Source organism: Hemiscyllium ocellatum, chromosome 45, assembly GCF_020745735.1.
Source record: "Hemiscyllium ocellatum isolate sHemOce1 chromosome 45, sHemOce1.pat.X.cur, whole genome shotgun sequence".
NCBI lineage: Eukaryota > Metazoa > Chordata > Chondrichthyes > Orectolobiformes > Hemiscylliidae > Hemiscyllium > Hemiscyllium ocellatum.
In genome coordinates this window covers 15,916,231-15,943,415 of record NC_083445.1, presented here as the reverse complement: position 1 = coordinate 15,943,415, position 27,185 = coordinate 15,916,231, and the positions used below count along the sequence as shown (strand labels likewise).

At 40.7% G+C, this 27,185-nt stretch overlaps 1 protein-coding gene across 5 annotated transcripts in view; it reads right to left on the bottom strand.

The window, feature by feature from the left end:
- The window catches only part of brd4 (bromodomain containing 4), a 181,324-nt gene that overhangs the window by 70,842 nt on the left and 83,297 nt on the right, over positions 1–27,185 (bottom strand). For all 5 annotated transcript variants that reach the window (XM_060855027.1, XM_060855024.1, XM_060855025.1 and 2 more), the window contains exons 3-6: positions 17,758–17,895; positions 14,930–15,068; positions 13,711–14,015; positions 12,593–12,991 (exon numbers count right to left, since the gene is read on the bottom strand). In XM_060855027.1, the coding sequence (XP_060711010.1) occupies positions 12,593–12,991; positions 13,711–14,015; positions 14,930–15,068; positions 17,758–17,895 (981 nt within the window). The remainder of the gene's footprint in view (positions 1–12,592; positions 12,992–13,710; positions 14,016–14,929; positions 15,069–17,757; positions 17,896–27,185) is intronic.

Here is a 27,185-nt window from a genome sequence, read left to right as displayed (position 1 = left end):
ATACAGCCAAACCTAACTGTATCAAAAGTATCAAAATCAGTGCACCCAAAATTCCAGAGCAACGTTACAAGTATAAAAAAGTCTACGAGACAAGTGAATCCTTCCAGAAGGAGCAAGGAAGTGGAGAACAATTTGCTCTGACATGAACTTTTTTTTAAAAATGCCTTTTTTGATAAAGGGAAAATTTTATCCTCTACTCTTCATAGTAACCAGATTTATATAAAGCAGGAAAGAAAAATGCACGAAGTGCAGTGTAATATCCCAACATCCCTCTACACAGATCACAAGAAAACAAAGATGTTATTCAACAATTCCTTATTCTCCCCAAGGTTCATATTAAGTACATCCTTATCACTTACGTAAAGCTTTCAGTTCAATGATTCCTCTTTTATGCTCCCATGCTCTTCATAACCCCTCAACAGCATTTTGCACAACAGAAACTGCCACCACCTACACATGCCTCCATCACAACTGAAGCACAACATCAACAGTACCTATGTGTATCCTAAAATACTAATTAATTGTCCTTCTGTAGTATCTTGTAGAAATAACCTGAAATATATACTTTGTGCTACACAGAACATGATGTCAATCAGAAACAAGTCAGACATATTAACGGTGTTGTTCAGTCACCTTCCATTGCTATTCAGATCCCAGACTCTCAAATTGTAAACACTTACTTATTCACTACGTGCTCCTCAACTTGAATGTCTGTTTCTTGACTCCCAACCCCTGACACTGATTTGCTTTGGACTCCATAAGAGGCAGCATGAGCTGCACCATTTAATCACAAATGGAAAGTAAGCCCATTGAATAAACACTTGTCCTGTTTCATATTACCATTCCAGGCCTCAGGCCAAAGTACTTGACTAAGGATTTTAGAAACATAGTCATTGTTGTAATATAGGAAATTACAGTCAATATGCACACAAAATACAAAATGATTCAACAACAGTCTCCCCCATACCACCCCCCCCCCCCCCAACCAATAGCAGAAATTCCCATCAAATGCAAGGTAAGCTCATTAAAAAAAATTATTCCATTATAGACCAAAAATTTAAATAGGCTTGAACAATCTAGTTGTTGAGTAAGCAGGGACATGGTTATTAATGCCTAACCAACTGATTAAACCCATGGAGGTACACATTAATTGTGGTAACCATAATTATGCAACAGGATCTACAGAAGGTGACATCATGATTGACCAATGATAAAACAATGAGAGTGAACAGACAATCACATCATTAGGAGTCAGCGAGATTGCTCAAAACAACAATATATGTACGACATAAATAAGATATTCAATTAAGAAATTAAACATTTTAGGAATGGATCACTTGTTTCTAAGTTGAGCTAATGAGAGACAGTCTGCAACTTAGGACCTTACAAACAATAAGCAAGAAAACAAATCAATTTTATATTAGATTTCCTACAGTATGGAAATAGGCCCTTCCGCCAAACAGGTGCACATCGACCCTCCGAAGAATAACCCATCCAGACCCATTTCCCTCTGACTAATGCACTTAAGACCAAGGGCAATTTAGTATGGGCAATTCACCTGATCAGCACATCTTTGGACTGTGGCAGGAAACCTGAGCACCTGGAGGAAACCCACATTTACATGGAGAGAATGTGCAAACTCCACACAGACAGTCGCCCAAGGCTGGAATCGAAACTCATTGCTGTGTGGTAGCAATGCTAACCACTGAACCACTATGCAACCACATGGTGAGCAATATTCTATCGATCCAATTCACATTTATAGTCATAATCTATTGATGATAACTGGAGGTTTCAAATACATGACCTTAGCTTCTAATATGATAGCACAATATTAAAAAAAAAACTGGTTCATCTCTAATATTATTATTAACAGGTCCAACGGCAGCAGAAGTCACCAAGTAGTCTTTTATTGCCACATCTACTGCAGTGGGGAAAATCATATACATTCTCCAAGCTCTCCCCCATCACACTCTGATCTTGAAAAATCCCCAAATCATAACTTTCCTTGGTTCTTATTAGATCTTACACATCCTGAGGCTTGGCAGTTAGTAAAGTATTTAAAATCTCCTCCCAAAATTTTATTTGATTTCTGTCCAATTCCTCCATCTAACCTCACATCTCGTCCAAGTTCCTAACGTATTTCTAGGTCCTCAATGCCCCAAAACAAACAGATCAACTTGCCTTACAAAGTGGATGCACAGAAGTAAGCTGAGTGATCCTTGTGAGACTGTAGAACATTTCCCAGACTTCTCCAAAGACCATGTAAATGCAACTGAAATTTATAAGTTTGAGAATAAACCCCTTTTTGCTTCTTATATTGCATTGAGGAACACACAAATGAAACAAGTTAAAAATATGAAAGGATCATCAATTCAGTTTCATTTTTGAGGACTTTGATATCTTCTCCTTCCAACTCTTCAATTCTCCTTGATCCCATACAAGAATTAAATGGAACAGTTTCACCACAGCAAGTAGGCCTTATGAGAGAATAAGGCAATCTGGATGATAAGTGCCAACATGGAAGGGAAGACCAAAAATAAAAACATATTACAAAATCTACATTACCTTTTTAAATGAAAAGCGCACAAAGAATTTTCAAGTCCAAGAATTTTAAAGACTGCGATGGGTGTGACAAATCCACATTCATAAACACAGAAGTATAAGATTTGCAACCTGATATGGAACTTGAAGATTTGTCATGCTCAACTTAGCAGACAGCCAAAAACAATGGAGGCATTCCTTTTACTACAGTTGGCAGTGGAGCTGCTGCAGCACTTGTCGCCTGCTTTAAACAGCAGCAAATGCATAGATAATATTATGAGGCCACAACTAAATTATTCATAGGTGATGAGGAGTTTTATGTCTACAAGATCTGTTTTTAGCAATTTCAACAATTGATTGACTAATTGTTGCACATTTACCGAGATACAGTGAAGAGTGTTGTCTTGCATGATTATATGGTGCGAACTGCATGTATAAGTGCATCAGAGTAGGACAACAGAGTGCAGAATACAGTGTTATAGCTGCAGAGAGAGATCAGAATTAACATTTGAGAGATCCACTCAAAAGAAAAGGACTGAGATACACTCAAAAGTCTGATAATAGCAGGGAAGCAGTTGTTCTAAAGTCTGTACATGTATTCAACCTTTTACATTATCTGCCTGACCAAAGAGGATAAAAGTAAGTTCACCAGTGCGGGAATTGGCTTTCACTATGTTGGTTGCTACCCGAGGCAGTAGCAAATATGGACAGAGGCAATGGATGGAAGGCTAGCTTGTGTGATGGACAGTGCAGTTTCCTGTGGTCTTGAGAAAAATAGCTGCTATACCACGCAGTGACACATCCAGATAGGATGCTTTCTATGGCGCATCTACTAATATTAAGAGTCCTTCTGGACATGCCGAATTTCTTTAGCTGCTTGAGGAAATAGAAATGCTGTCATGTTTTCTTGAACACCACAATAACGTGGATAGACCAGGAGAGATGGTTGGTGATCACCACTGCCAGGAACTTTATGATCAACTCCACCTCAGCACCTTTAATGAAGATAAGGGCGTGCCCTCCACTCTGCTTCCTGAAGTCAATGACCAACTCCTTCATTTTGTTGACATCAATGGAGATCGAGTGCTTAGTAGCATGATGTGACAACAGCACTCTCTTTCCGGTATTCTGTCTCGCTGTTGCTTGAAATCCGACCTACAATAATAGCGTCATCAGCAAGCTTGTAAATGGAGTTGGAGGGGAATTTGGTCACAGTCCGGAGTGTGTAAGGAGGATAATAGGGGGCTGAGGACACTCTAGTACACACTCTTGAAGGGACCAATAAGGATTATGGTCAAAGAGGTGCTGCCGCCTATACTTACAGATTATGGTTTATGGGCAGGAAAGTTGAGGATCCAATTGGAGGGGATAGCCAAACCTAGGTCTCAGAATTCAGAGACGAATTTGTTTGTAATTGTGTTGCCGGTGGAGCGTGACATCGGTATCCTTGCTATCCAAATGTTCCAGGGATGAGGGTCTGCTGTGCACCTGTTGCGTGGGTAGGCAGATTGCAGAGGATCATGAGCTTTCACTACCATCCCAAAGCATTTCATAATTATGAAGGTCAGAGCCACCGGATGGTAATTGAGGTATGCTGCATGAACACGTTTCAGCACTTGGATAATGGCTGTCTTCTTGAAGCAGGTGGGGGCTTCAGATCATATTAAGGAGAGGTTAAAGATGTCTAGGAATAATTCACCAGCTGGTCCACACAGGATCCAAATACAAGACCAGTGTCTCCATCCTGGTCAGTCTTTTCTGTGGCATCAGTCTCAAACAGGCCAATCTAAATTCTGTGGCAGCGACCATGGGTACAGGTGCATCCGAGGCTGTCTGAATTGGTGACATCATCTCACTGACCTTCTCTTCAAGGCAAGCGTAGAATGCATTGAGCTTGTCGGGTACAGACGTACTGTTGCCCCAGATTCTGTTTGACGTTGCTTTGTAGTCAGTTATGACATATATGATTGTTCTGTGTCTAATGTTATATTTAACATGTTCACAAGAATTCAGAACATTCTCAATGGCATTTCTTTCACATTTAAATCCTGCAGCTTAGTAACTATGAATAGCAATTAATTATTTGGCCTGCACTGTTCAACATTTGACAAGAATGCTAGACAAATACTAGCAAGAGGAAATCAGATTTTTTAAAAAATATAGTAATGCATCATTGCCACATTAAATATTGAAAACGTTTAGTTGTTGCTTCGGTGGCTGTTTGCGATAATGCAACCTTTTTGTTTTGCTCAATAACTAGTTCACTGTGATAATGAAATATGGCATTTATCCAGTTACTACAATCCAAGCAAATAATCTTGATAGATTTTCTTAAAATAATTTCTTCAAAACGTCAAATACTCAACAGGTAATTAATAGGTTAATACACATCAGCAACTAAAAGATCCAAGGATCACTGCGCCTATGGTAAGGATTGCATAATTGGGAATAAAGGCAAGGAGTGAACAACCGACTCAAAACCTACCCAATCTCTGGAGGACTGAGTAAATTACTGAATATTTACAACTTGAAAAGCTACCAACACAAACAAGATGCTAAAAAAATCGACTTGCTTCACAACCATGTGATGCAACGGATATTTGCTCTAAGCTCTACACTGCATACCAAGATAGTTGTAACTGCAAATAAAATGCTATGAAATTGCTCCAAGACATATTAAAGAAGTTTCACATTAAAAACTGTAGCGTAGTCAAGTCAACAGACTAAGCGGTCTTTGATTATAAGCATATGGAATTACAACATGGAGTACAGTCCCCAAAAATGAGTAAAATTCATCTAAAGTCAATCTTTTCCAGTTATTCTAATTGCCCTCAACCTTACTTTGTTTCCCAGCAATCAGTAGGCTTAAAATGTATATTCCCCCATGAATTCATGCCTCATGATATCTCTACCACTTCCATGGCCATTAAAACATCTCAAAAATTAACTCTCTGCTTCCTTGAGAAGGAAAAGAATGGGATGAACGAATCTATCCTGCGTCAAGTGAACATTGACTCTAGTCAGCTGTGGTACTTTGGTTTTATGGAAGGATTTAAAGTGCTCGGATTTGAAAGATTTATGCAATTAATTACTGCAATTAAAATTTAAAGGAACATAACCAACAATTTATGATCACAGGTAGCTCTGAGGCTATGGTGGTGATTGAAATCCACTCTACTCCCAAATGCTTGAAGAAACTATCCAATTGGCCTCATTTCACAATTCCAGGTTTAAATAAAAAGAAAATGACATTCAAAACCATTCAACATCTTGAATCTCTATTAAAACATTATGGAACCACTGGACTTTCAAGAATAACCCCAAATTCTCTTGTCTCACTACATAAATTCCCTTATGCAAGTAAATTTCCATTGTAACCTCCAAGAGCTTGCATCTATCCTAAAGCGAGTTTTCCAAAACTGGCATATTCAATGACCTTGTTTCCATATGCCATTTACAAAGTTATAAATTTTATACACATTTTTACAAAATCTTAATGTCATCTTCAGAAGTTCCTGCAAGTAAACCCAATGCTTCTCTATTCTCCCACTAAATTTAGTTGTAATTTAGTATACACTGCCTGTCCTTCCTTCCAAAATGCATCCGCCCACACTTGAATTTTCTCCACCATGAACTATTTCACAAGTCTATACCCTCCCAAATCTTGATTTTTAATATTGGGTCATTCATAAATTGTGCCATGAGTACTCAAATCGAGGTCGAGGTCGAGGAAATAACAGTATTTCTAATTCTGTTCACAGGAAACACCCCTTTATAATGCTAACATTGTATTTGAAATTACCACTGCTGAATAAACATTTTTGTGTTCAAGTCTTAATTATTTTGCTAGATCACATGCTTATTCAAATAAAAATAGATTTGTATTTAAAACACCAAGAAAAATAATTCTCAGCATTCTTTTAATAATGGGAACAAGAGCTTAGGCAGGGTTCAACTCCAAAATGCAACAATTTTTAAACATTTTAAAGTCCAAATTGGTGTTTCTATAGACTACATGCATGCATTCTATGTATATGATGATACAATAAGGCATTATCCCATGCAACTTTATCCAGGTGCTCCTGTTGAATTCTGTACCATTGCTCCTATTGCCCCTTAATATCATAGGCATGTATTTTGCTGTGTTATTTGGCACTTCATCAAACTCCTCTGAAGTACATTTTTAAAAATTGCTCTTATCCACTCTCCCAACAATTTAAAAATATCAAAGTAGTCAAATAAGATTTGCAAACAACAAATTCTTATTGGTTGTCAACATTAAATATTAATAAATGTTATTTTCAATAACCTCTAGACACAGTTACAATGAAGTCAGGTTGCTCGGTTAGCAGGTAATTGATTTTGTTTCATTCCTTTTGAAAAGATTTCAACTCTAATTCTTTGGGAACCCTCCTTCCTTATGATTGGAAAACTGCAGCCCAAGTTACACTGCTGATCAGTTAACTTAAAAGAGAAATCTCACAGCTATGTATTTTAAAAGCTTAGCACTGCCAACCATTTAAGTGCCTCCAAGTTATCTATTTCTACTTTAGACAATTTGACTATTACTTACTTTTTTACAGTGATATGAGCAGCATCCATTTTTGTAATATACATGTTTTAACACAGAACCATAAATGAAATTAAATAGTTAAATTTTTTGCTTCTGCTAAGCACCTTACAAGTCACTGAAATTAAGTGCAATTTTCTTAATTTGGCTCATATTCCCTGATTTTAATTCATTTCCAGTTCTTTGACTCACCAGTCTACACACCTTTATCCCAGATAGCTTTACAACCTAAAAATTAGCCATATCATAAAGATTAGTTACATCACTGTCTCCCAGAATGGCTTTAGGGAAGACGCTGACGTTCAATCTAGCAATTCACACTAACAGTGCACCAAAGATTGGAAATCTCAAGAATGAGGAGCACACAAAACAAATCCCTATCAATAGAAATTAAATTAAATTAGTGCCCTCTACTCAGTAAACACATGCACTGACACTCAAGTGCAAAGGTCCAAAAGAAGCAATAGGACAGTAGACCATATGGCCCCTCAAACCTGGTCTATCATGATGATCATTCAATTCAGTAGCCAGCTCCTGCTTTTCCTCTATCATTTGATCCCGTTAGCCGCACATACTATCTCCAACTCCCTGAAATCATACAATGCTTTAGACTCAATTGCTTTGTGTGGTAGTAAACTCCACTCGTTCACTTTCTCTGGATAAATAAATTTTTCATCTCATCACTAAATAACTTACCCTATATCCTTACACTGACTGCTAATTCTGGATTCTCCAGTCATCGAAGCATCCGCCCTGCATCTTCGATCCAACTCGTCCATGCTGACCAAATATCCTAATACAATCTAGTCCCACCTGCCTGCACCTGGCCCATATCCCTCCAAACCCTTCCTATTCATATATCTATCCAGATGCCTTTTAAATGTTGCAATTGTACCAGCCTCCCACACTTCCTCTGGCAGCTCATTCCATACACTTACCACCATCTGCATGAAAAAATTGCCCGAGGTCTCATCTTCCCCCTCACACTCTAAACCTATGTCCTCGAGTTTTGGATTCCCCCACCCCAGGGAGAAGACCTTGGGTATTTATTCTATCCATGCTCCTTCTGATTTTACAAACCTCTACAGTCACTCCTCAACCTCTTGACGCTCCAGGGAAAACAGCCCCAACTTGTTCAGCCTCTCCCTATAGCTCAAATCCTCCAACCATGGCAACATCTTTGTACATCTTTTCAGAACCCTTTCAAGTTTCATAACATCTTTCCGATAGGAAGGAGACCAGAATTGCACGCAATATTCCAACAGTGACCTAACCAAAGTCCTGTACAGCCGCAACATGACCTCCAAACTCCTGTACTCAATGCTCTGACCAATTAAGGGAAGCATACCAAACGCCGCCTTCACTATCCTATCCACCTGCGACTCCACTTTCAAGAAGCTATGAACCTGCACTCCAAGGTTTCTTTGTTCAGCAACACTCCCGAGGACCTCACCATTAAATGAGTAAGTCCTGCAGAGCATCCTTCCTCATAAGGAGACCAAAACTACACACAATATTCCACGTGTGGTCTCACTAAGATCCTATGTATTTACACCAAGATATCCCAGCTCCGGGCTCAAACTTTAAAGGCCAACATATTACAGCGGGACCTCGATTATCTGAATATCAGATTATCCAGCAAGATCCCAACGTCCCAATTCTTGGCTAATCAATGTTATCTGGCATTCGATTAACCAAACTAAATACTCCCCGCCCGTATCCTTCAGATAATCGAGGTTCTTTTGTATTTGCCTTGACAACTGGTTGAACCTTCAGCGACTGGTGTAAGACACCCAAGCCTCAATACACACTTCCAACCCCTACCCCTCATTTCATAGCCAGACAATAATCTGCCTTCACGTTTTTGCTCCCAAAGTGATCTAATTTACCCACATTATACTGCATTTGCCAAGCATTTGCCCACTTATCCAGCTTGTCCAAATAACACCTGTACTTGCACATAAAAAGACTCGAGAAGTGGAAAACTGTTAGGTTTAGATACCAACCTGCTGGCAATGAGATACCTCAACCTCAAACAAACTGTGTAAAACAATGTCTAAGCTTTTTAATAAAGAGGAAGTGCAACAACATATTTATTAAAACTGGAAATAACATCCTCTGGCTACAAGTTTACACAAGTGGGAATTTGCCAAACAAACCTGGAGTTGCACTTGGATGACCTACATAGACGTATTTCTTGGAATTCCTAAAGGGATGGTTTAACAAAACTCACTTTGTAACATTAAACTCTTGGGTGACTTTATACACATTTATAGCTTGCCATTTTTAAAAAGGAAGAATAAGTTACTGCAACAGGGGGAGCACATTAAGAAACCAAGACAGATTTGCTATCAGGTCTGAATCTAGATTCCAGTTATCATTCTAGCGTGATCATCAAGCGCACAAGATACAGATGTCAGATGCAGCTTATCAATTTCATGCGGTGCAATTTACTGCTTAGAAGCTCTGTAGGACAGTGGCAGTGGTCTTACCCCTGGACCAGCAGGACCAGTTTGAAGTCTCACCAGAGGCATATAATAATATTTCAGAACAGGCTGATTAGAGAAATGGGTTAAATAAAAATTGATATTAATTTGCTGCTTCACAATCAGGCTAACAGCAAAATGAAGAGTCATAACTAACCACATCATTCAAAATAATTAGCTGTGTAAGCACTGACATAGTGAAGGGAAAGATAGCCTTGTTTCCTTTAAGAAATTAATTAGGACGGGAAGACAAAAGCTAATCTTTTTACAACTAAGCAACTTTTTTGAGGTCAGAGTTTGGTGCTGGAAAAGCACAGCCAGTCAGACAGCATCTAAGGAGGAGAATTGACATTTCAGGCATAAGCCCTTCACCATTCCACTGTCTTTCCCTTAGGAATCTGTTGATGAAATTGCGTGGGTATCTGTTTTTGGCAAATACATTGTATAGGTGTTCTTCCTCTTTTTGCAGTTCTGGTGTACTGCAGTGTGTTGGGGCCCTTTTGAACAGTGTCTTGATACAACTACTTTTGTGTATGTTGGGGTGGTTGCTTTTATAGTTTAGGACTTGATCTGTGTGTGTGGCTTTCCTGTATACCTTTGCGGTGAATTCTCTGTTCGGTGTTCTCTGTACCATCACGTCTAACAATGGGAGTTGGTTGTCCTTTTCTTCCTCTCTAGTGAATCGGATTCCTGTGAGTGTGGCATTGATGATTCGGTGTGTGTTCTCTTTGTGCTTTTAATGATTACGAAGGTGTCATCCACTAAAACACCTGATCAGTGGATCTAGACACACTATACAATCAATACAGGAATTTTTGGACATCAGAAATATACACATAAACAAGGAAGAAACTATGGTCTCATGTGATGTAACGGCACTGTTCACCTCTATCAACAAAATCCTAGCCAGAGAAACAACAGAGGACATACAGAACAGACAACAAGACGGGGAACCTATCAACAAAGACTGCATACTCAAACTACTCGACCTGTGCCTCACAATACACTTCACATTCAATAACCAAATATATGAACAAATCAACGGCACACCCATGGGCTCACCCATCTCTGGACTCATAACAGAAGCGGTAATGCAAAGATTAGAACAAATAGTCTTACCGCAAATTCAACCCAAACTCTGGGTCAGATATGCGGATGACACCTTTGTAATCATTAGAAACACAGAAATAGAGAACACACACCGGATCATCAACGCCACACTCGCAGAAATCTGATTCACTAGAGAGGAAGCAAAGGACAACTGAGAACACCAAACGGACAATTCACCTCAAAAGTATACAGGAAAGTCACATACACAGGCCAAGTCCTGAACTACGAAAGCGACCACCCCAACACACGCAAAAGTTGCATTGTTCAAAAGGGCCACAACACACTGCAGTACACCAGAACTGCAAAAAGAGAAAGAAGAACACCTATACAATATATTCGCCAAAAACAGATACCCGCGCAATTTCATCAACAGATGCCTAAGGGAAAGACAACGGAACGAGGACATGCCGCAACCCAAAGGACTAGCCACACTACCATACATCAAAAACATTTCTGAACTGACAGCCAGACTACTGCGACCACTAGGATTCATTACAGCACACAAACCAACAGTCACGCTCAGACAGCTCACCAGAACGAAGGACCCGATACCCAGCATGAGCAAAACCAATGTAGTGCACAAAATCCCACGCAAGGACTGCACAAAACATTACATAGGACAAACAGGTAGACAGCTAATGATCCGCATCCATGAACACCAACTAGCCATGAAACGACACGACCAGCTATCCTTAGTAGCCACACACTCATGACAAGCAACAGGAGTTCGACTGGGACAACACTACTATTATCGGACAAGCCAAACAGACAACAGCCATGGAATTCCTAGATGCGTGGCACTCATCCACAGATTCAAACAATAAACACATCAGCCTGGACCCACTATACAAGCCACTGCAGCAGACAGCTGGAGCTGACAACCGGAAGCGGCAGATACAAATCACTATAAATGCCGGAGGAAACATCACAGAAGCACTTCACAGGAGGCTCCCAAGCACTGAAGATGTCACCTAGACAGGGGACGAGACGTCTGCAACACAAATTCCCAGCTCGGCAAACAGAACCACAACAAGTACCCGAGCTACAAATCTTCTCACAAACTTTCTTCCAATTTGTTTTATGGACAAATTCGAAACATAAATTTAATATTCATTGAGTTGAGATTTAGATAACATTCACAGTCAACAAGGCTGGAGAGTGTATAAGGCATTTTATACAGGGTAAAGAAATTACTGAAAGTTTAATGAAACATAGCTAAGGCCTGATCAGCTACCTTAATTATCACAAGCACAGGTAAATAGGGCTATCTGATTATTTTTTCCAATAAACAATGAAGCTCTTAACCTTAGATAGGTTGCAGTTCTGCAGTTTTATATTGTCATGTTTTTAAATTTAATAAACATGAGCAGCTCCAAACAATTTTTATTTTATTTCAGATTCAGAACATTTTTCTCAAAAGATTATGCTGAATAAACATTGTTTAAAGTCTTAATTATTGTGCTACATCAGAGTATGATTATTCAAATAAAAATCTGTGTTCAAACTTTTGTCGACCAATATAAAAACACCAAGAAAAGTCATTCTCAGCGTTCTTTTAATAATGGGAACAAGAGCTTAGGCAGAGGTCGACTCCAAAACGTAACAAATTTAAACATTTCTGGGTCCAAATTAGTCTTTCTACAGACTACATGCATGCACTCTATGACCAATATATATAATGGTACATTAAGGTATCATCCCACTCAACTTTAAATGGCTTCAACTGCCTGTGTTTGGGATTGTACATGCACAATGTGGATAATAAAAAATTGTTTTTTTAGGTTAGTCCTCACATACAACATAATCAACACACTAGATTCAATGCTGCTACATAATTCATGCTCTAAAATTTCAGCAACCAAGATTGTAGGTATCAACTTACTTTAATAGTACTGAGATCCATGGGGTGCTTAATAATGTCATGATAATCATGCAGTCCCAGGGCTTCCACGTCCACAGGTTTGTAGAAGGGCCAGGCATAGGCTGCATGCTTCTTGGCGAACATTTCTTTTAGAATGCCAGTGCAGTACTTCAACTGTTCCGAAACCTTTCCACTGCCAACAACCACCCCACCAACCCCACCACCACCACCAGCTTTTTCTAGGTGTTGTTGCTGAGAGTCTGGCATTTCTTTTTTGACAGGTTTTGGAGGTCTGCCGCTTCTAGATGGAATCTTTGCAGGTTTGGGTTCAGTCACTAAAGGAGAAGACTCTCTACTCTTCACTGCAACATTGGTTGTTGGAGTTGTTGTATCAGCTTTCCTTTTCACTCCCTTTTTATGCTGCAAAGAGAAATGTACAATTGAGACTCTATTCTTGCAATTCTAAAGACAGTATCATCTGAACAATGCTCTGGGGGTGGGAGATAAGCAATTCACATAATTATCCTTCAACTAATTAAAGTCTATTTCAAAGTGTTCTTCCACCGTCACACAAATTAAAGTTCCCAAGTCTGACTGCTTCTTAGAAAGCGAGTTAATTTTTATTCACACTTAAAGCACAACACAGCCATGAATGAAAACACAAGCACAGCTGGTGACATGCATCTTCAGACAATGTCTGTCTTAAAAGTTGACAGTGTCTTCAATTGCATTAAATACTGCATTGTTTGGACAGATACAGCAAAAGGAAGGAGTGTGTCTTTGGACAATTCCTTGCTTTGGGAGAGCTGTTTAGAATTTGCAATAAACATAGATATCAAACACTTCAGCTGCAATTTTGTTGGGCCTTCTCACTCATCTGCTCTCCCAGTACCCAATCTGGAGAATGAATGAGTTACAACTAATTAATTTAAATAGGGGTTATACAAAATACTACCAAAAAATCCTTTGCAAAATTCAGAGTAAGCAGTTTATCCACTCAAAAAATACACAAGTATACTTGATAAAACATTCAGGATTTTGCTGATTCAAATTCTGTTGGAATTTAGATGACTCAAGTCTAAAAGATGAAAGTATAGAGAGGACAAAACCAGTGAAAAAGCTACTGAAAGATTACTGACCTTTGAAGGCTGCGAAGCGGTTGTCATTACTGTTGTTGGCGTGAGGGTTGGCATCGGAGGAGCTGACGTATGTGGCGACACAGTCGTCGTTGGTGGCTGTACTATCAAATCAGGAGTCGCTGGAGGAAATGACTGGGGTGTGGGTGCTGGCACTGATACAGACGGAAGTTGCGGCTGTGGTGGTGGTGGTTGAGATGCCTGAGGTGCCCGCTGGGGTGGTTGCGGCTGTGGCTGTGTTGGTGCCAATGCTGGCATTGTCGTCTGTGTGACAGTCTGTACAGTTGACATGTTGGGTTTAGACTGAACTAAACAAAAAACAAAATGATAATCTATATTAAATATTTAACCAGACTGAATCTCAACCCCAACCAGAGATCTTGAAATTGGTCCCACACACAGATTAACCATTAACAACTATTATACACCACTTACTCTCTATAGTAATCAGCATTTAGCAGAAAACAATGGACAATTCTTTTAAGGTTTCCTTTTTAAGAAATGAGGCACCTCAATACTTCTCCCACCATACAAGCCAATCTCAATTAGGGGAGATACAATAGTAAGAATAATCGACAACACTTCGCAAAAAACTAAAATTCACCTGATAGGATGCTAAAGGAAGAAATGATTCAACACAGATGTACCACATGAATGTGGTTGGATTCCACAAAAGTACAAGTTATGGAAAGGTTGTGCACAGTAAATTATACTAAGAACTTAGTTAACAGTTTGCCCTCAAACAGTGTAAATTAATTAGCAACTGTGTTTGACATGGTACCTTGCTATGCACAAAACCGCTGCTGCTTTTCCATACAGTAAAGGATAATTATTTGCTGGCATTTTAATGATTCCCAATATATCTCAATATCGGAAGATGTCAAAACTGGTATGCTCAAGTAAAATATTGCCATTAAATAGGATAGCGGTCCGTTGATTGCTTTTGACTTCCTGGGAGAACACTGACTTGGGAAACATTCTACAACTGTATGTCTAGCATGCTGTGCACATTTGCTGGAATGAAACATTTGGAATCTTCCAGGAAGGAAGAAAAAAAAATCACGTGAAGACAAAATACACCGACTAATCAATAAGGCTCCAACCCATTTAAGTGACTTCTTACTGATTATGTAAATACCAAATACTATAATGGAAAGTTTAAAGTATGAGATAGCCTGAATGAATCAGCCCCTAATTAAGGAATACAAGACAAAACATTTACCTGTTTCCTTTCTGCCCCTACCCCGTGATCCTTTGGTAGGCTGTATGGGTATTTCAATCTCTTCTTGTGGCATTTCTGAAATTTTCTGAAGGAAGATCTTTTCCAAAGCTTCTGCCATTAAGACTATGTCATCTCCTTGCTGTTAATGAAAGTTTAATAATATTAATCAGTAGCGACAATTTAATGATAGCAATAAGCAAAGATGATGTTTAGTTCTTAATCTAAGTTAAAAAGAAAGAAAGTGTGAATGGAAACTGATGGAGATAAAACTATACGGTCTCTCAGTGTTTTGCTTGGACCGGGGGAGGAAACGGGACAACCCTCTCACTACTGCAGAAATGCTGTTCCCCGACACTTCAAGTCAGTTCTGAATAGGAATCATTTCTACTCAAAACGTTGGGTTACTCACTCCATGGACACTGCCTGACTTGCTGTGATAGAGTCATAGTTAGAGATGTACAGCACAGAAACAGACCCTTCGGTCCAACTTGTCCATGCCACCCAGATATCCTAACCCAACCTAAACACCAAACCCTCCAGCTGCCAGCAAGCCCATAACCCTCCAAACCCTTCCCATTCATACACTCATCCAAATGTCTTTTCAATTATGCAAATGCACGAGCTCATTCCATTCATATACCAACTACTGCATAAAATTGCCCCTTAGGTCTCTTTTATATCTTTCCCCCTTCACCCTCAACCTATACCCTCCAGCTCTGGACCCCTCCCCCAGGAAAAGACTTGGTCTATCTTATCCATGCCACTCAAGATCTTAGTTACCCCTCAACCTCCGACACTCCAAGGAAAACACCCGCAGCCTCTCTCTATTGCTCAAATCCTCCAACCCGGACAACGTTAAATTTCTTCAGAACCTATTCAAACTTCACAATACCCTTCTGATAGGAAGATCAGAATTGCATGCAATATTCCAAACGTGGCCTAAACAATGTCCTGCACAGCTACAACATGACCTCCCAACTCATGTACTCAATACTCTGACCAATAAAGGAAAGCATACCAAATGCCTTCTTCACTATGTGAGACATGATTTCCCACACACAAACCCAAGTTGACTACCCATAACCAGTTCTTGCCTTTCCAAATACACATGCATCCTGTCCCTCAGAATTCAGTCCAACAACTTGCCGACCACTGATATCAGGCTCAGCGGTCTATAGTTCCCTGCCTTGTCCTTACCATCTTAGCCAACCTCCAGTCTTCTGCACCTCAAATGTGACTATCCATGTTACATGTATCTCAGCAAAGGGGCCCAACCATCACTTTCCTAGCTTCCCACAGAATTCTACGGTGCACCTGATTAGGTTATGGGGATTTATCCACCTTTATGCATTTCAAGGCATCCAGCACTTCCTCCTCTGTAATACAGACATTTTTCAAGATGTTAACATCTATTTTCCTGCATTCTATATCTTGCATGTCCTTTAACACAGTAAACACTGATGCAAAATACTCATTTAATATCTCCCCCATCTCTTGCAGCTCCACACAAGATCCTATTCTCTCTCTAGTTACCGTTTTGTCCTTAATGTATTTGTAAATACCCTTTGGATTCTCCTTAACCCAATTTGCCAAAGCAATGTTCTCTTTTTGCCCTCCTGATTTCCTTCTTAAGTATACTCCCACTGCCTTTATACTCTAAGGATCTTCTCTATACCTGACATATGCTTCCTTTTTTTTAAGCACCAAACCCTCCGGCTCTTTAGTCATCCCTACATCTACCAGCCTTTGCTTTCACCCTAACAGAAATATACTGCCACTGGACTCTCTATCTCATTTCTGAAGGCTTCCTATTTTCCAGCATTTGCAGTAATTTGCTCCTAAAGTTAACAGGGTCGTAAGCAATTCCGGGCTCATTTCTGAATTAGACACTATTTGAGATCAAATACTGAGTACTACTAATGAGTAAACTGCACATCATCCAAACAAATGTAATCATTTAGCATCAATCTTTAATGACACCACCACATGCTCGCAAACGTAGCTGCAATTGTTTTTCTGCAGACAGCTACTGTCTTGCAACACACAGTGAATGGTGATTCCAATTCTGTTCAACCTACCAAAGAGACATTTATACCCTCTGAAGTTTTCTTATTTCAACACAATCGCTGATAAAGCAACGTTAATCACCTCATTTAAGTATTCACTAAAATTATTCATTTCAGAGTTACCCAGCATTTTATTTTCCAAAATACTATCACATCCCTTCATACAAAATTAAAAGCACAAACTGATGCAACACAACACAACACCAAGCATTTAATGTTCAATACCTGTGTCTTCACCTAAAGTTACTGATTCCATCTGTTAAATCAAAATACTGTTGTTTTGCAGGGTACACAATAAAATGCATCATCTGACACCCCACAAAATGGAATGTTCCAACAACTAGTATCACAAAACATTCCCTCATACCCAGTACCAAACATGCACTTCAGTGACAAAATAACTTGCATACACTTTCCAACTGGCACCTAATTGATGCTGAATAACATTGTATTAAGCAGAGGAGCGCCTATCTGAACATGCATAAAAGTGCATTCATCCAGGAGCAGATCTTTTGGATACTGTTCGACATCAAAGAGAACTTAATCTTAAGGGGTTCCTATCTAACTAGGTTTACAATAGAAAACTGGTAGCTTGGGTGAGGTAACAGCTGAATGATGTGATTCGGTTACGTTCACGCAAAGTAGTTCAGAAAAGGAGGAAGTTTAATTATGAGCCTTTTCCTGGTACATGGAGGTGCTGTACATATACAGTATTATGTGCTGCTCTCCATGTTATTTACTTTAAATATGTCAAGATCTTACCTTATTATAAATGTAACAGTTGGTAAACATGGTATTGAAGTCCTGAATACATTCTTGGGCATTCAAGTAGTAATTGTTTTCTAAGCGCTTTTTAATTGTTCCCATATCCATAGGATTCCTAATGATTTTATAATAATCCTGAAAAGAGATTAATCAGATCAGTACAATCACTTGTTAATTTAAAATTACAGCCTTCAGGTGCAAAGGTAATCCTTGTACCACACATTGGACAAAATTTCATTCAAACTTCATTAATAATCTACATGTTCTCCACTGAGAGTTAATGCAACCATTGACTCCATAAGCACCATTTAAGTGCTAGATGAGAGCAAACGCATTGATACAGACAACTTCATGTAGAACCTTCACGTTCAGTTTACAGAGACAATTCCAAAATCAACAGTTAATACAATCAGGTGAAATAATGACCATAAGTTAGGCACAGTCGACAAAGTACTGCTTCCATAAGAAACCCAACTAGAACATTAAGTGAAAACCTTGTCATCTTTAGTAATTTTAAAAATTGAAACAAAATTGCCAAATAAATAGTTAATGATGAAAGAGTCCACATCTGAAAGCAATGGTCAACTTGAGAACCCACTATTACCACAAACGCAGCACGATATTCCTGAGCCTTCCTTCACTCAGAAATGATTTTTAAGTTCAAAATTAAACATTGCATTATGTTGTTAAAGAACATTAACGCAGAGCACATTATGCTCAAGAACATACCATACGGTAGAATAAAGATTTCTGCAGGCATTGCACGAAGCCCAACATAAAAACAAGCATACATCACCCCCATGCATTCCAATCCCAAAATTGGAAGGGAAAAAATGCCAATCACAAAACATGCCCAGCTTTATGCCGTTCCCAACCAAGGATGTTTCCAACACAACGTGGGAGGGAAGCAGAACGCAGGGAAAAAAAAATTAAAATCTGGCTTCCTAAAGAGTTAAGGTTAAAAAAGATGCTTTGAAATATGGACAGAGTTTTGAAGACAACAGTGGAGCTTATGGTTATAGGATGCTTAACTGCTTGGTTATCTGTTCCCAAAGTGGCTTCACACCTAAGGCACAACACAATTAGTATCACAGCTCTTCAGCTCAGTGGGCCCAGGACCCTGCGATCAACATGTAGCATCTCCTCCCAAAATATTTTCAGAGCTGCAAACTGTTTAAAGTAGTTTTAGCCATTTCTTCCAAAAGCCAAATGAAAAAGAAACGTAGTTTTCGTAAAATCGAAACAAATTCCATGGAGGTATGGTCCATCTTTCAGAGCTGCGTCCTCTTCAGTAGTTCACCCATGTCGCCAATTCTATTCTGTTTATAACCAAATAAAGCTTTGTGGAATTGTGCTAAAACATGGGAGATATTGGCAGAATGGTATATTTCATTGGACCTGTAACTCAGGGCACAAGTTCAATAATCCAAAGTCGCAGAACACTTGAATACAAATGGGTCATAGTCCCTCTCAAAAGGCACTGAGGGTCTACCTACACCACATGGACTGCAACAGTTCAGGACTGCAACTCACCAGCACTTTCTCAAGCATAATTTTCCCAGCCATGCCCAAATCTTACAAACGCATAATAAAAAGTTCAACTCTGAAAACCACACCTCAGTGGGTAAGCCAGTAAGTATTGAAGTGAAAAGTGAGAACGTATAATATATAATGTCACAATAAGTCATGGTCAAGCTGGTTAGTTGACATCTTTTAAATATTTGGTCTACCTTACGTACTGGTCAAATTGATAGCAACATGGTGAACTTGGATTTTAAATCTGCCTCAAAGCGATCGTGGAAGCTACTCAGTTTAGGGTTGAAAGATCGACAATAAATGATGGCCTCATCAGCAATAGCCTCTGCTTGTTGATGAATGTATTAAACAACTAAATTCAATAATATGCATTTGATATGGTAAATCAGAAAAACCACCAGGAAGCTTCCAGTGCCATGAAAACAAAAACTATATCTGAGGAATAAGTGGAAGAAGAAATCACTCAGTTGTGATCAGCAACTTCCAAAATCAGCAAAGTCAACTTCGAGTCAAGGGACTGGTTCTGAAAAAGAGTCACTGAACTCAAAATTTTGTTTCTCTTCAGCGGCAGCCAGATCTGCAAGATTTCAATAATGCTTGCTGAAGTTTCACCCAGCTTTTCTTTGCAACTACCAATCCAGTGGAAGACTCCAAAAGGAACAATGGCACAATAACTTCTGTACATTTGGTTGAACATTCCAATATACAGGTGAAGCTTGGTCATGATACCAACTACTGCACAGTCAAAGTCTCTTAAGAGCATAGCTTCCAGACAGAACACAGCCAATGTTGAGCAAATATGTAAGCAAACAGCTTACTTTGAATCATGGACTCATGCAGCACAGAAACAGGTCTTTCAGTCCAACCCCAGGCTGAACATCAACCCACGCTAAACTCATCCCATCTGACTGCTCATTGTCCATATCCCTCCAAACCTTTCCTGTGCATGTATCTATCCAAATGTCTTATAAACACTTGATAATTGTAGCCACGTCCACCACTTCCTCAGGAATTTCGTTCCTCACTTGAGCCCACCCTGTGCAAAAAATTTGCCCATCTTTTTTAAATTTTTGTCCTCTCACCTTAAAAATGTGCCTCCTAATCTTGAAATCGCCCATCCTGGGGCAAAGACAACTACAACTAACGATTAAAAACAGCACTTTCTCTATACCAAACCAACTTCTGCTGCATCCCTTCCATTTCAGGTTTCTGGTTTCAGCTTTACCTGCCTCCAGAATAGTCACAGACTTGATGGAAGTCCAAGTAAAATCTACTGCTTTTGACCTCATTCTCAAAGTCACGGTTAATGCTATATACAAGAAACAGTTTTCATCGGTACTTGTGAAGACCAAGTATATTCTTCACAATGAAGCCAGCCCACATGCCACCATGAAAGCAAATACATCCAAAAGGATTGTATGGGCATAAATGGCAAATTCCATGAACTACGATAAACTCATGAAAAGTCACATCACCTACTCCTTTGGCCCCACTGAGTTAGGTTAAAAGTGCTACCTGCTCTAGAGAGGTACTTAATTTCTATGAACAAATTGATTATAAAATATGCAAAAGTTTGATTGAAAGCAAAATGTAGAAAGGTGTAACAGATGCAGAAGATCACCTCAGAATGAAGTATCAGCTTAATAAGAGGCTATACGGGGATACACACTTAAGTCCAGCCAATTCTATGAAGTAACATAAGGCAGTACACGATATTGCAGATTATAATCACCAGCAATAACTTGCACAAAGATAGCCAGTGCTCTCGCCAAGATACTTTAACTATGTTACATAACCATCCACCACAGATTGTTTTGCTCTAAACTAGCTTTTTGTGTTATCCAAAATCTCATCTACCCACCTTTAGTAACCACAACTTTGCTTCCGAGTGACATGAAATTCTGATCTTACGTCCACCTCCATTTCCTTCCTTAAATCTACCAGTTAAATTCAAGCCCCCCACATCACATATCGCTAATCAATACCTACTCAAGAACACCAACACTAGAAAGCGTTAACTGCATCAAGGAATGATTCTGAACTGGCAATAGCTGAACAATCAAAAATCAATGGTGGATCTACCAGCACCACCCACATCCACAGAGAAAAAAAATTAGACCCTACAATTTGTGTTGAGAACCACTCAAGGTCCAGATCTCATCCCCCAACCCTGATCAAAAACTGGGTTTACAAGTCAGCGTCGCAAGGAAGCGATAGCATTCAGCTCAATATGACAGCAGGGAAGCTGAAAGCATGTTCCTCTTTTCCAGAGGCTACAATTACACCACGTAAGTTAAAACAAACAAGCTTTCAATGAAAACGGAGTTAAAAATCACAACACCAGGTTATAGTCCAGCAGGTTTAATTGGAAGCACACTAGCTTTCGGAGCTTTTGGTAATGGAAGGCTCAATCCTAACAGAATTTACAGCAAAAATTTACAGTGTGATGTCACTGAAATTACACTTTGAAAAACTGATTGTCTGTTAAGCCTTTCACCTGTTAGAATACCATGACAGTTTCACTTCTTTCATGTGTAAATCACAACCTTTTTATATATTTAAAAAAGTTGCATTCTTGGGTTAGCTGTTAACAATGTTGATAGCTAGACAATATGCTGAAGGTGTTAGCCCCCTGTGTACTCTGTCTATGCCATGATGTTTAGTTTAATTCTAATCTAAAAAGTGAGATAACGGAGGTTTTCATGAATTCATGCAGGTTTTGAGCAAAGTACAAGGTAACCCTGCAAATACAAATTCAGCTCATAAACTGTGTGCGTGTGCATGTGGGTCTTTGTCCATCTGTGTGTCTGTCTGGATTGGGGGTTGAGTGTGAGAAAGTGCCTGTGTGTGTAGTGAGTGCAGGGTGTCTTAAGTCTGTGAGGGGGTGCATATGAGAGTGTGGGAGTAAGTGTGCCTGTGAGGGTGTGTGTGGGTCTCTGTGCGCTCGTCTGTGCACGTGTATATGTATACAGGAGTTGAAAATGTGTTGCTGGAAAAGCGTAGCAGGTCAGGCAGCATCCAAGGAACAGGAGGAGCCCCGCCCCCTCCAATCGCCACCAGGACAGAACCCCACTGGTTCTCACCTACCATCCCACCAACCTCCATATACAGCGTATCATCCGCCGTCATTTCCGCCACCTCCAAACGGACCCCACCACCAGGGATATATTTCCCTCCCCTCCCTTATCAGCGTTCCAAAAAGACCACTCCCTCCGTGACTCCCTTGTCAGGTCCACACCCCCCACCAACCCAACCTCCACTCCCGGCACCTTCCCCTGCAGCCGCAAGAAATCCAAAACTTGCGCCCACACCTCCTCCCTTACTTCTCTCCAAGGCCCCAAAGGATCCTTCCACATCCGTCACAAATTCACCTGCACCTCCACACACATCATCTATTGCATCCGCTGCACCCGATGTGGCCTCCTCTATATTGGGGAGACAGGCTGCCTACTTGCGGAACGTTTCAGAGAACACCTCTGGGACGCCCGGACCAACCAACCCAACCACCCCGTGGCTCAACACTTCAACTCCCCCTCCCACTCCTCCTCCATCGCCAGACCATAACACCACGACGGTTGGAGGAAGAGCACCTCATCTTCCGCCTGGGAACCCTCCAACCACAAGGGATGAACTCAGATTTCTCCAGTTTCCTCATTTCCACTCCCCCGACCTTGTCTCAGTCGAATCCCTCGAACTCAGCACCGCCTTCCTAACCTGCAATCTTCCTGACCACTCCGCCCCCACCCCACTCCGGCCTATCACCCTCACCTCGACCTCCTTCCACCTATCACATCTCCATCGCCCCTCCCCCAAGTCCCTCCTCCCTACCTTTTATCTTGGCCTGCTGGACACACTTTCCTCATTCCTGATGAAGGGCTTATACCCAAAACGTTGAATTTCCTGTTCCTTGGATGCTGCCTAACATGCTGCGCTTTTCCAGCAACACATTTTCAGCTCTGATACTACAGCATCTGCAGACCTCACTTTCTCCATGTGTATAGGAGTGCCTGTATGTGAGAGAGGGAGCGGGAGCGGGAGCGAGCGTGCACAATGGTGGTCACCTGTAACCTGGCATGAACCCAAGGGGCTGGTTGAGGCCCTCCCTATGGGTACCAAACTTAGCTATCAGCCTCTGCTCGGCCACTTTTCGTTGCTGCCTGTCCCGAAGTCCGCCTTGGAGGATGGTCACCCGAAGGTCAGAGTTCAAATGTCCTGGACCACTGAAGGGTTCCCCAACTGGGAGGGAACGCTCTTGTCTGTTGATTGTTGTGCGGTGCCCAATCACCCATTGTTGTAGCCTTTGCTCAGTTTCCCCAAAGTAACATGCCTCCCAGCATCCTTGCTTGCAATGAACAAGATAGACAACATTGGCTGAGTCACATGAATACCTGCCATGTACAAGGTGGGAGGTGTCCCCACATGCAATGGTGGTATCTATGTCCACACTCTTGACACGTCTTGCAGCGCCTACAGTGACAGGGTTGTATGGGACACCCACACACACCCTTACAGACACGCACATTCCCACACTCATGCACATGCACCCCTTCTCAAACTTAAGACACTCTGCACTCACTACACACACACACATACATACACTTTCTCACACTCTCAACCCCCAACCCAGACAGAGACAGACAAAGACCCACATGCACACATTTTGTGGGGCGAATTTGTACTTGCAGGGTTACATTGTATTTTGCTCAAAAACTGCATGCATTCATGTAAAACTCCGTTATCTCACTTTTTAAGATTAGAATCAATCTAAACATCATGGAATGGACACAGAACACAGGGGGCTAACACCTTCAATATATTGTCTAGCTATCACCATTGTTGTTAACAGCTAACCTCAGAATGCAACTTTTTAAAAAAGGTTTTGTGATTTACACATGAAAGTAGTGAAACTATTACGGTATTCTAACAGATGAACGGCTTAACAGACAATCAATTTTTCCAATGTATAATTTCAGTTATATCACACTTAAGTTTTGCTATAAATTCTGTGTTAGGATTGAGCCCTCCACTAACACCTGATGAAGGAGCGACGTTTGGAAAGCTAGTGTGCTTCCAATTAAACCTGTTGGACTATAACCTGGTGCTGTGTGATTTTTAAACTATGTACACCCCAGTCCAACACCGGCATCTCCAAATAATGAAAACTGAGATACCCAATTTTTCTCTGAAGCCAGAAAGCAATGAAGGCAGGGTCACTGGACTAATTTTTAAAGCCAGGTTTGACACCACTGCCAGTCACGACTCTACGAGTACAGGGTGTAGACAACAAAAAGGAGTTAATGTCACAACCAGAACAGGAACGACCTTAGCAAATGGATTAAAAAAAAAATCAGACAGGTTTATTTGGAAGTACTAGCTTTCAGAGTGGTGGCCCTTCATCAAATAACTAGGGGGCAGGATTCCAAGACAGAATTTATAGCAAAAGATCACAGCGGCGTGCAATTAAAACAACATGTTGAACAAGCCCAGACTGCTGATAAGTCTTTCATCTTTTGGAATGGGTTGCGGGTTTGATGGATCAATATGTAAATCCCTGAACTTCTTATAAGTCAGGTTTTGGAGATAACTTACGTTTTGTAACAAAAGGTGACATGAGCTCAGACAACGTATTAAAGATATTAAAGTTAGTCGTCTGAATCGCAATCCTGAGTGTGACTGGCTTTATTTCTAAAGTAGGAATTTATAAAATGTTATATGGATTGACTGCCTGCAGGTTGTGCGCTTTTTGAGCTAAAATAGAAAGTATCTGCAGAGACCAATGGTGGATATACTAGCAACACCCACATCTAGGAGGGGAAAAAAGTTAGACCCTACAATTTGAGTTCCGAGAACCACTCAAGGTCCAGATCTCATCCCAAACCCACCCCCATTCCAGTAAGTTGACGGCCTTCTCTGGAACACCAGTTTCTTAATTATGTACTAATTTTACAGGGAGGAGCATACAGATACATCAATATACATATTTAATGGGTGACCGTTACAATCAGGGAGTGTCAATAGCAAAGATTAAGCCATCTGCTGTTACACAATGAAAGTTCTTTACCTTAACTGGCTTCACATAATGAATACTTTTCACCCTGTTGAACTGCTTCCTTTATTGTTAAATAGCTCTACACAAAAATCAAAACTTAACCCTTACCCTACCTGTTCATACCTAACAGCCATAAACTAAAGTTCAGTAAAGCCCTTGATAAGGTTCCCCATGGTAGGTTGATGGAGAAGGTGAAGTTGCATGGGGTCCAGGGTGTACGAGCTAAAATGGGTAGAAAACTGGCTCAGCAACAGAAGACATTAGTAATGGAAGGGAGTTCCTTAAAAAGGAGAACTAGGACCAGTGGTGTTCCTCAAGGATCCATACTAGGACCACTGCTGTTTGTGATTATATATGTAAATGATTTGGAGGAAGATAATAGGTGGACTGATTAGTAAGTTTGCAGATGACACTAAGATTGGTGGAGTAGCAGATAGTGAAGGGGACTGTCAGAATACAGCAGAATATAAATAGACTGGGAAGTTGGGCAGAGAAATTGCAGATGGAGTTCAATCCGGGCAAAGGTGAAGTGATGCATTTTGCAAGATCCAATTCAAGAGTGAACTATTCAGTAAATGGAAAAGCCCTGGGAAAACTGACACAGATATCTGGGTTTCAGGTCCATTGCACCCTAAAAGTGGCAACGCAGGTCAATAGAGTGGTCAAGGAGGCATACAGTACATTTTCCAAGATCAGAGGGGGCATTCAGTACAAGATTTGGCAGGTCATCTTATACTTGTATAAGACTTCAGTTCAGCCACATTTGGAATACTCGGTACAGTTCGGATTGTCACATTACCAAAAGGATGTCGATGCTTTGATTAGATTAGATTCCCTACAGTGTGGAAACAGGCCCTTCGACCCAACAAGTCCACAAAGACCCTCCGAAGAGCAACCCACTCAGACCCATTCCCCTACATTCATCCCTGACTAATGCACCGAACACAACAGGCAATTTAGCATGGCCAATTCACCTGATCTGCACATCTTTGGATTGTGGGAGGAAAACAGAGCACCCAGAGGAAACCCACACAGACATGGGGAGAACGTGCAAACTCCACACAAACACTTGCCCGAGGGGGGAACTAAACGCTGTGAGGCAGCTGTGCTGACTACTGAGCCACCGTTTGGAGAGGGTGAAGTAGAGGTTCATCAGGATGTTGCCTGGTATGGACGATGCTAGCTACAAAGAGAGGTTGAGTAGATTAAGATTAATTTCATTAGAAAGACTAAGGTTGAGGGGGGACCTGATCGAGGTGTGCAAAATCATGAGGGGCAGAGACAAGGTGGATAGAAAGCAGCTTTATCCCAGAGTGGGGGACTCAATTACTAGAAATCACAACTTCAAAGTTGGGGGGGAGGGGGGCGCAAAGTTTAGGGGAGATATGCATGGAAGGTGGTGGGTGCCTGGAACACGTTGCCAGAGGTGATGGTAGACACAGGCATGGTAATGTCATTTAAGATGCATCTTGACAGATACATGAATGGGCAGGGAGCAGACGGATACAGTTCCTCAAAATAGGCGACAGGGTGAGAGGGGATCTGGATGGGCACAAGCGTGGAGGGCCAATGGGCCCGTTTCTGAGCTGGAATTTTCTTTGTTCTTTGACCGCAGTTCGAATCCTTCCATGGAAGATAGCAGATTTTGAATTCAATGAAGAAACTCTGGAATTAAGAATCAACCGATGACCATGAAATCATTGATGATTGTTGGAAAAACGTCCTTCAGGGAAAGAAATCTACTGTCCTCACCTGGTCTGGCCTACATGTGACTGCAGTCCCACAGCAATGTGATTGACTTTGGCTTGTCAGGCCATTTCAGAGAGCAAGTCATTCAGTT